The sequence below is a fragment of the Diachasma alloeum genome, unplaced genomic scaffold (genome assembly GCF_001412515.2).
Source record: "Diachasma alloeum isolate Michigan unplaced genomic scaffold, Dall2.0 Dall_scaffold_00285, whole genome shotgun sequence".
NCBI lineage: Eukaryota > Metazoa > Arthropoda > Insecta > Hymenoptera > Braconidae > Diachasma > Diachasma alloeum.
Window position 1 is genome coordinate 125,785 of NW_021680424.1, and position 10,282 is coordinate 136,066.

At 40.5% G+C, this 10,282-nt stretch overlaps 3 protein-coding genes across 4 annotated transcripts in view; 1 reads left to right on the top strand and 2 right to left on the bottom strand.

The window, feature by feature from the left end:
- Positions 1 to 1,788: 1,788 nt before the first annotated feature.
- On the bottom strand, positions 1,789 to 4,891 carry LOC107038583 (RNA-binding protein with serine-rich domain 1-B). The gene is made up of 5 exons (XM_015257766.2): positions 4,820 to 4,891; positions 4,565 to 4,712; positions 4,358 to 4,486; positions 3,787 to 4,080; positions 1,789 to 3,094 (listed from the first exon to the last, which is right to left on the bottom strand). Coding segments are annotated over exons 2-5 (981 nt in total). The 5' UTR covers positions 4,567 to 4,712; positions 4,820 to 4,891; the 3' UTR covers positions 1,789 to 2,538.
- A 922-nt stretch (positions 4,892 to 5,813) lies between these two features.
- LOC107038586 (opioid-binding protein/cell adhesion molecule homolog) overlaps positions 5,814 to 10,282 on the top strand; it is a 141,074-nt gene continuing 136,605 nt past the window's right edge. Inside the window, exon 1 of one of the 2 annotated variants that reach the window (XM_029126145.1) lies at positions 5,814 to 5,883. The gene's annotated coding sequence lies outside the window, so the exon portion shown is untranslated. The remainder of the gene's footprint in view (positions 5,884 to 10,282) is intronic. The other variant, XM_029126146.1, reaches the window with a different exon arrangement.
- LOC107038584 lies at positions 6,272 to 9,584 on the bottom strand. The gene is made up of 2 exons (XM_015257767.1): positions 9,366 to 9,584; positions 6,272 to 9,298 (listed from the first exon to the last, which is right to left on the bottom strand). Exons 1-2 carry the CDS (start codon positions 9,435 to 9,437, stop codon positions 6,356 to 6,358), a joined length of 3,015 nt encoding a protein of 1,004 aa, XP_015113253.1. The 5' UTR covers positions 9,438 to 9,584; the 3' UTR covers positions 6,272 to 6,355.

Below are 10,282 nucleotides of genomic sequence, written 5' to 3' on the forward strand. Positions count from 1 at the left end.
GGGGGGGGGGGGAATTTTTAATATCAAGTTGAATTCAATAGTTCAGTGATTTTAATTAGTTATTCGCGACTTTTTGGCGATTGTTTTGGATTGCGTGGGAGTAACGAAATTTTTGGTGAATACGTTCTTTCGTCTCCAATGGAGTCCGAAATATTTGCCGAAGATTTTTAATGGAAATGTGGGATTACTTGGGTTCATGGTGACAGAGAAATTTTTAGCTTTTTATATTCCACACTTAATCAAAACTAGTTTAAAACAAATTTGTAAATAGTGGGAAGAATGACTGGCGAGTGCAGGTGTCTTTCTGTCTAAAGATTAATTGCAATGAGATTGTTTTGAGGAGTTTCACGAGGATGGATTCAAATTGGATCCTGGGGGATCTGACTGTCTATAGAACTATATTATATATACGATTTATTATTACGGTTATTAAGTAACAAGTAACGTTAATATCGTGTGTAATATTACGAATTATTGTAGGGACAAGTGAGAGGGAATACGTAAATTGAATTGTTTTTTATCTCTTTTTTGAGAGGATGAATGGCTAGGCTTTTGTCTAACAGATCTCTAGCATTGAGTAATGATCGAGGGACACTTTTTCGAGGAAAAACAAATTATTTAATTATTTATTTATTGTCGAGTCGTACAGATGGATGAATCTCTGTTGGTGGCGTCGAGGGTTCAGACTTTAATTTAATTGATGTAATATAAAGAGGGAGTATGTAAATTTTAATTTTTGTTTTTTTAACAATTTCATTTTTCTTTTTAATTTTTTTCTCTTGACCGAGTGAATGTGGGGAGTTCTTCAACCATTTCTTTAGGGATTTCATTTTTTAATTTTCGATTTATCTGGGGACATTAGAATTTTTCCTGTGATAAAAAATTTTCGAGATGAGTTCGAGGGATTTCATTGGGGAGATTTTACTATTTTAGTTGAGATTTTAGGATTTTTTAAAAACAAAAATACTCTATTTCTCGTACGAAAAATTAGTTTCAATGGTTATTAAAACCTCTGAGTCTCCTCAATTATCCTATTATTAATTTATTAATAAAAAACAATCGTGTCCCCATGATTCAATAATCATTAATCTCTTCCGTTAAAACAAAAAAAAATTGGTTTCAAGAACTGAATCAAAACCAATTGATTAATTTCAATTACTTTTAATTAGAGTGACATTGGCAGGTGCCAAAAAATCGCGCAAATTAATAGAAAAAACCGAAAAAGCGAGGAATTACCAATTTTTTTAACTAAAAATCCAACTAGAAAAAAAAGAATAAACGAGTGAAAAAACGAATGCCATTGCGGAATGAATTGAACTGAAGCGAAAAAAAAATCTTTCAATTAGGGATTTTTGCAATTGTTTGAAAAATGAAAATAAATTGCTAGCCCCCTTCTCCTCATGACCATTTAATTGATTTATTCACATTGTAAAAGTGACTGTGAAATTGTATATTAAATAATTATATAAAAATCTAGCGAATATATAAAGGCTAAAAAACAGATTGTAGATATTTTTCATCAATGAAGATTTAAAAAAAAAAACAAGTAATTACAGCGATAAATTAAATGGAGCTGACCCAAGAGGAACTAAGAAGAAAGAATATGAAAACTAAAAGTGAGGAAAGCAATGGACATTTTTTTCTGTTTTTGTAGATAAAGAAAAAACGAGTATAATGGAAAGTTTTGTGTGAATAGAATTCTTTTCTAAAAGAAAATGAAACAAAAATGCGAAAATTGATTCTTTGTAAAAGGATCCAATAATCAATAGTTTCTATCAAAGTACCAACTTGTCGAAAAATGAAAGTGTTTGTTTATTTTTAATCCCCACACATTGTACAGTATTTCATTATCCGAATGATTTATTTCGTTAACATTTACAGTGCATAAAAAATACCTATTGGCAATTTTTATTTTTATTTGTTTCACAGTATTCTTAACTAAAATTACGATATTAGTGGTAAATCATTCTCACTTCGTCGGTTTTACTGTGATAATTGATTTGGGAATTTCATGTGATTTTAATAATTCATTATAACAAAATTTCTGGGGTTGAAGTAAAAGTTTTTCATAATTATGCAATTATCTCGATAACGAGTAATTTTGAATTTGCATCTAAAATCATCAATTTTTCAATAATTAATTAGCCTTCCAACTCTATTTTTCATTGAAAAAATACATTTCCAACCCCAATACTCATAAATTCCCACCAAAGATCAATGAAAAGACTATCTTCAGCCCTTTGATGTTCAAAAGTCGGCAATACAGTGGCAATTCAAGAAAAAAAAATGAAAAACGACTCTTTTTAGTTCAGTTTTTGCATAAGTATCTCCTGACCGAATGGAGATCCTTGTTCACAGAAACCTTTTCGTAAATTCCTGCATAAAATTCCTCCCATCTCTCCACAATTCCAAGATACTTTCCAAAACCTGAAACTGAATCACAATTTTTTCCTCAATCAATCATCAATCGTTTTTAATTCACTTTTCTCCTCCCACGAATCTCCCCAAATGATAATTTACACCCAAAGCCTATGAATTTTATCGTGAACTGCTGGAGCTGGACCTGGTGTATCTCCGATGCCTGTGACGTGAACTGTTAACAGGACTCCTGGACCTGGACCTCTGCCTGCGCCTGGGAGGCCTCGGGCTTCTGCGACGATTCATCGGAGGTGAACGTCGACGATAACGAGGTGGTGAGTTTCTCCTGTTCCCTCCCCATCGCATGGGTCCACCCCTGCCCATCCCAGGGGACATTCGCCTCATGGGCATGGGTCTGGGCTTGGGCAGAAGGACTGGAGCTGCTGTTATCTCCTGCCCATCGATCTGGCCCCCATCCATGTGCTTCATGGCATTCTCAGCCTCGTCAGCTGTCTCAAACTCAACGTAAGCAAACCCTCTACCGTGATTTGGATGCATCTTGTCCACTGCAAAGTCCACCATTTTTATCTGACCGTAGGTGGAAAATATCTCCACTATGTGATCCTTTGTTACGTTTCTGGTCAAGTGACCGATGTGGATCTTCGTGGGACGAGGTATTGGCGAGCGCTCGCGACGCTTTCGACGGGGAGAGACTGATCTTCTTGGCGATGGAGACCTGGAGGACATCGGAATGACAAAATTTTTGGGGTTTGAATGGATTTTTTTTTAATTCGAAGAATTCTGGGGAAATTACGAAATTCTCAAGGAAGTTCCTTCATCTCCAATGGATTTCAAAATATTTGTCGATAGAATTTTTTAATGAAAACGTGGGTATACTTGGGTTCATATTGACAGAGAAATTTTTAGCTTTTTGTATTCCACACTGAATCAAAACCAGTTTTAAATAAATTTGTGAATAGTGGGAAGAATGACTGGTGAGTGCAGGTGTCTTTCTGTCTAAAGATTAATTGCAATGAGATTGTTTTGAGGAGTTTCACGAGGATAGATTCAAAATGGATCCTGGGGGATCTGGCCGTCTATAGAACTATATTATATATACGATTTATTATTACGGTTATTAAGTAACAAGTAACGTTTCTTTAGGGATTTCATTTTATAATTTTTGATTTATCTGGGGACACTAGAATTTTTCCTGTGATAAAAGATTTTCGCGATGAGTTCGAGGGATTTCACTGGGGAGATTTTACTATTTTAGTTGAGATTTTAGGATTTTTTTAAACAAAAATACTTTATTTCTCGTACGAAAAATTAGTTTCAATGGTTATTGAAACCTAGAATGATTATTTCTTTGAGTTCTTCAAGAATATGTCAATAAAATAGTAGACAAGCCATGAATTTATAACTTACCTAGATCTCCCTTTGGGTTTTGGTTTATCAACCACAGAATCACTCTTCTTCTTGTCCTTATTCCTGTCTCGTTCTCTCTCCCTCTCCCTTTCTCGATCCTTCTCCCTCTCCTTCTCCTTGTTATCGTGCCTCCTGGAGACATCAGCACTCTTGCTACGACTGCGTTTACGGTTTCTGTCCCTGGAGCTCCCTGACGAGCTACCAGAGCTGCTTGACGAGCTACTGGATGAAGAACTCGAACGAGAACTGCTGCCACTGCTGGAGCTCGACGATCCTGAGCTGCTGTCTGATGAACTGCAACAATCAGAATAATTATTTTTCACCTGGTAAACTAATTCTTCAATAAAACATTTTCTTTTTTGGAAATATCTCCGAATCCAAGGGAGATAGCGAAATTTTTCATAAGAACATTTTTGTAGAGATTGATCAGAGCTACAAAAAAGCTAATCATCATTTTTTCCCTATCTCGCTCCAATTCCGAGATACTGGCCATCAACTGCAGACTACTTTGCACTGAATAAATTAAAAATTCCATTTCAACTGAAATAAATAAAATTTCTATTTTATTTACCTGCTTCCACTACTCGACGACGATGCAGCACGTTTCTTCCTGTCCTTCTCACGGCCCTTATCACGCTTGGTGTCCTTATCAGTCGCCTCGGAGTCGCTCTTCCCATTGCTGTCCTTACGACTCCTAGCCCTGAGCAGAAATAACCAATCTCCCTCACAATAATCTCCCCAGCGGTCAATCATCACGCAAATAACGAAAAATACTCACATGGTCAGCTCCGGTGATTACTGAACAGTTATTTCAGATAAAACACAACAAAATCGAGGGGTTTGCGAGTAAATACTGAAAATGGCGGTCAATCCCGGCTGCTGAGACACGCTTTCTGGTCGTTGGGGTAAAAATCACTGAATGAGCCCTGGAAATGGCGAAAACCCCTCGTATATCGGGCGATCGTCGCTGCCCTGGTGTCTCTGAACACCGGGGATAATTTTTATTTCGGTTAATTGTAGGGTTTATACTCACTAAATGTATCTATCAGTTTGTCAGAAACACAGGCCAGCGTGAAACTCATGCGGGGCCTCGAGTAGTTCCGACTGGGGCCGCTATTTATCGGTGGCGGCGTGGCGATCGGTATCACAAGATGGACGACCGATAGTTTGCGCGTTCAAACTTGTTCAAGCCCGTAAGGGAGATTGGGGTAAAACGAACATTTTTTTTCAATACAAAGAACAATTCTTTCCCTTTGTGACGAGCCTGAACTGAGCTCAATTAATAAATTTGTTTCTGAGTTATGAATAATTCTAAAAAAGTCTAAAGTGTCCATTTTCCGCCACCCACTCGTAGAGTGTAGCTGACGGCTGCAGGATGGCCATCAATCTCCCGATTTTTCAATATTAAAGCATAAACATAGTGAAATAATTGATAATCTAAGTGTCTGGTTAATGGTGAATTAAATATTTAATTTGTTAAACTGAGAAAAGTGCTGTTCAGTGCTTTTGAGGCCGTCCAACGTCCGGGTTTCAGGGCCGTTATGCCTTTTAATCGGGACGCTTCGTTTAAAAAAACCGGTTGTTATTGATTTTAATCAGGATTTTTTCTTTAATAGTGGGAGTCGATGGTAAAGATTATAAAATTAGTCACTTTCTGAACTGTTACTGATTGGCGGCCATTTTCCTTCTCTCAATTGAGAAAAGTGTTTGTTTGTTTTGATTTCGAGTCATTGTGTTCATTCCTAACGCTACAGTGAATTCATTCAGTTTGGTTTTTCTCTTTGTGAAAATAAAACGAACAGTTTCGTGAATTTTCGTGAAAACATTGATAAAATGGACGAGAGTGAACTCTTTCTCGGTGTTTTGGTTTCATTTCGAGTGATAGTGCTGATTTTAAATACTCTAGTGAGTGTTTTTGACTGATTTTTCTCTTAGTGGAAATACAATTAGTTGTGTTGTGAGTGTAAGTGCGCTGGAGCGGATTCAACCCCATGGGACACAGCTGGAGATCGCGGTTGGAGAGGTGAAACCCCACGGGACAGCTGGAGATCGCGGTTGGAGAGGTGAAAACGGAGCAGTTGTTTTCATCCAACGCCGGTGAGTGAATCCACCTGTTTCATTCATTATTTTATACATGAAACTGAAACTGGCAGAAGATTCGTCGGCGGAAAATTCAATTTAGGGGATATTCAAGTGCAGGAGAGTCAAATAATCATAATGTACAAACTCTTTCGCAATTAAAAAGCATTTGTACACCCCTAGATTCGCCTAAGACAAATCTTCTGCTGTCAAATCTTTCGCTCGCTTCAATTTCGCTAATTGCAATTAACTGTAGCAATTTTCTGAGCCAATCTATAAATTTTTTCAGTCCAAAAAGTTCTTGAAAAATAAGAAGACCATGTTCTTCATTACAAATACCGTAAATTCCAAATGCAACCATTTTCTTTGATTAAAAATTGTAAAAGAAAAGTTTATTCCAAATTTAAAAGGCAACAGCATCAATACAAATTGAAATATTTCCAAATATTTTCACAAACTTCTAATTGTTATTGTTTATTCTCTTCGGGCGTTAGTGATTGATCACTTTGAATAATTCTGAAAGCAAGTTCGAGGTGTTTCCCTTGTCACCCTGAGTGCTCCATCCTCCCCAGTAGCTTCTCTCCACCATGACACAATAATTCTGAGGGGGAACTTCAGAAAGTATCACCCCATCCACATGCAGCCCCAAATTTCTGGACAATCTGAACCCCTCCATCCCGACAAACGCCTTGACACGAGTATTTAGACCCCGACGAGCAAACACATTGCTCCCAGCAACAGCGAGCAGCTCCTCAGCCAAATTGCCATCAATGACACTGACGTTGACAATCTTCAAATTTTGAGAAGCCCCAATTATCCGAAGGAATAGATCATTTGGCAGTCCTTCAGGTCCTTTACAATCAAAAATCTCCAAACACTGCATTCCATCAATCTCAATCTCCTCAGGGATATCATGAAAGCCTATGTGCTCTGGGCCAGGTGCAGCAATATTAACCATTCGCAGGTACCTCAACCTTCGCAAACTTAAAACAGGCAGGAATTTACTGATTGGAACCCCATCGAAATTATCAGTGATGTCTAAGTACTCGAGATTTCTATTATTTTCGATGAGAGCCCGAAAATTATCGGCTGAAAGCGTCGACAGAGGCATCGACAGATATTCCAATTTCTTAACGTTCCTGAGAGGATCCCCAGACTCCTCAGAAATTACCACACGACTCACCCTGAGGTAGATCAACTCCTCCAGATTCTCGAGACCAATGACCCTGACAGATTTCCTGGAAGGCTCCAGATAATTTACCTGGGCTTCAATCAAAGTGAGAGCTCGTAACTTTGAATATCTTGATAAATCCAGGACACTCGCATTGTCCTCCTGTTGGGGCTCTGTCGATTCTTCAAAACTCATTGGACGCCTATTGAACACATGAATCTCCTCCAGACTCTCTGGCAAATGTTCAGAGATGTCTGATTGAAAAACAGGAGCGTCCCTCAGCATGATACGACACAAGTGCTTCAACCCCATCAACGTTGGCTGCAAACTGCGTAAACTGTAGCGCTCCTTGCGCGACGATGGCCTGCATCTGCACCTCTTGATCCCAAAGTCGAGCCCCAGGCTCTTGACATTGGGACAGTGAGCCTTTATCCCCGAGAATCCACAGCTCTTGTAGGTGTAAACGTCCTCGAAGTACTTTCCACATTGTACCATGCATTTCTCCCTGTTCTCATGACACGAGAGCTCTCGTACGTCTAATTTCTTGCAGTTCTCCCATTTCTCTCCCAAAACCTCTTTCCATCGTCTGCAAACCTCTGCAGCAGTTAATTCATCATCCAGTGGGAGATGATTGAAAATTCTGTTGAGACAATCGTCAGATAATTCTTCGATAATCGAGGGGGACGTTGTCATGGATTCCACTGGCTGGTCATCGATTGTTTTTGGGGGATCAGGTGATGCAGATGAGTCTTCGATGTACCAGCCGTCCCACTCGTTGCATCTGAATATCCTGGCGTCCTCAGCACTCACAACCTCGCTGTGTTCAAAATTCTCGGAGTTGAAGCTTGGGAAGGGAATGTACCTCTCAGTTGACCTCCTCACTCGCGGCTCGTGGTAGTACCTCATTGGGGCCTTGTCAGGCCTGCTCATAATGACATTTCTAACGTCTGATAAGTACCAATCACTGGGGTAACCGTAGAAACCCGTTCGCTTCAGGACTTTCAAATTGGGGAAGTCCTCGAGGAGCAGGAGGGTTCTCCTGTCTGACAGACACACATCGTGAAGCTCTATGTATTCTATTGTTGTCGACCTTCCCGAAGACTCCCTGATCTTGCGCTCGATATCCACCCAGCAGAGGACCTTCAGGTGCTCAAGCTCCAGCGCTCGAAGCCAGATCTTCTCATCGTCGTAAAAATCCGACATTTGGGGTAGAGCTAAATACTTGAGGTTTCTGTTCCTCTTCAGAATGAGCCACATGTCGTCGTAATCAACTGAACATCGTTTCAATGACAAGTGCTCCAAATTCGTGAAGAATTTCAATTTCCCGATGGTGAGTTTGGACATGTGAGATCTATCCAAACGTAAACAGATCAATTTTTCCAGTTTCTCCAGTCCAATCAGGGAGTCATCGTCCAGGTGATAACACCTCAAGGTCAGAGCTCTGAGGTTTGTAAATCTGGACAGGTCCAGGGTTTTTCTTCCGTATTTTGCTCGTGGCTCTGCGAACTTGGCTAGTTTTTCCTTTCTGATCATCCATCTCTCTCTGCCACTCTCTGGCTTTTCAATGTCGTTGAAGAGGTGAATCTCGATCATCGTCGATGGAAGATTCTGGAGGAAGGAGAAGTACGTGTACTGGGGGGTTCTGATCTTCAGCATGAGACGAGTCAAATTGGCGAATTGTTGTAATGTCTGACCTTCGTACTGGATGCAGGCTCTGTCCAGTCCTCTTCTCGTCATGTATTTACGAAACTCTATGGCAATGCTCTCCAGATTTTTACAGTGGTCTCCGATGATTTTTAATCCATAATCGTCGTAGCAGTAAATGTCCTTCAGGTGTGAGCCACTGTTGATTATGTACTTTTTGTTTTTGTGCACGAGGGATTTGTTACGCAGATCTATCTTTGCTGTTGTTCTCCAGAGAGATCGAGACACTTTACCCCAACGTTTACAGACTGATGACAATTTTAATTGCTCGTAGGTGGACAAATGCTCGAATAGTTCCAGCAGACAGTTGTCTGGTAATCTGTCTATTGGACAATGAGTCAATTCTATTGGCTTCGCTGTTATCGTTAATCTGTTAATACTTATTTCTCCATTCTCAACGGCTTTCAGAGCTCTCGCAGCACATTCCTTCTTTTTAAAATCGACGATAGCAAAATTATCTTGATATCCGTAGAATGATGACTCAAAATTGCGCAACAAGTAGGAACACGTGGTGCTGTTGTATTTCTTGAAGACGTCTTTTATTTCTTGTTTCAAGTGCTGGAATTATTATTGATTAATTATGCATGATTCTTTGGGAACAGATAAATTTGATGAATGCACTTACCCAAAGTTCTCGTCGATGATAGTCCTGGTCAGCACGAATGACAGGAGACACTACTATCGATATGAAACCCATTTTTATATATTTTCGGAGATGCGTACAGCGAATATGTTTGCAATTTTTAACGATTAACGATTGAGTATTTACAATGATCGAGGGGATTACAATAGTATCACAGTCGGGAACTATCCTGCTTACGCTACGGTATTGTACGGAATGGAAACCGTGAGTTGGACCAGTGATGCCAGATGGGAATTCCCACACGCTCCCCACTCCTCTCGGGTAATAGTGCGCAGCCTTTAGGGCGCAGTCGGCCCGGCGCGACGTTTGAATATTTGATTTGCGGCATGGCTCGTTATTTTATTAGCGTGTCATTTCGTGCAAGTCACAAGGGCAATGAGGGCCATGAGGAGAATGTCAAATTTCTCGAGGCCCACGAGGGTCACGAAGAGAAAGTCAAGGTTCATGAGGGTCACGAAGGGCAACGAGGGTGACAAGGGCAACGAGGGCAACGAGGACCAAGAGGGCAACAAAGACCACGAGGGAAGCGAGGGGAAAGTCAGATTTCATGCGGGTCACAAGGGTCATTAGGGCCACGAGGAGAATGTTGAAATTCTCGAGGCGCACAAGGGTGATAAGGGCAACGAGGACAACAAGGACCACGAGGGCAGCGAGGAGAAGGTCAGATTTCATGTGGGTTACGAAGGGTAATGGGGGTCACGAGGAGAATGTCGAAACTCTCGGGGCCCACGAGGGCGACGAGGGTCCCGAGGGTGATAAGAGCAACGAGGGGAAATTAAGATTTTATGTGGGTCACCAGGGTAATGAGGGCCACGAGGAGAATGTGGAAATTCTCGAGGCCCATGAGGGCAAAGAGGGAATCGAGGGTCACAAGGGCAACGAGGGCCACGGGGTAAGAA

What these genes read in the sequence shown, in the direction of transcription:
- LOC107038583 (XM_015257766.2), bottom strand. An exon ending in TCGTCGAGTAGTGGAAGCAG is followed by an intron (nt 4,081 to 4,357) that starts GTAAATAAAATA and finishes TGATTGTTGCAG; the next exon opens with TTCATCAGACAGCAGCTCAG. An exon ending in AAACCCAAAGGGAGATCTAG is followed by an intron (nt 3,095 to 3,786) that starts GTAAGTTATAAA and finishes GATGTCCTCCAG; the next exon opens with GTCTCCATCGCCAAGAAGAT.
- LOC107038584 (XM_015257767.1), bottom strand. Translation starts at nt 9,437, where the DNA reads ATGGGTTTCATATCGATAGTAGTGTCTCCTGTCATTCGTGCTGACCAG. An exon ending in ATCATCGACGAGAACTTTGG is followed by an intron (nt 9,299 to 9,365) that starts GTAAGTGCATTC and finishes TAATAATTCCAG; the next exon opens with CACTTGAAACAAGAAATAAA.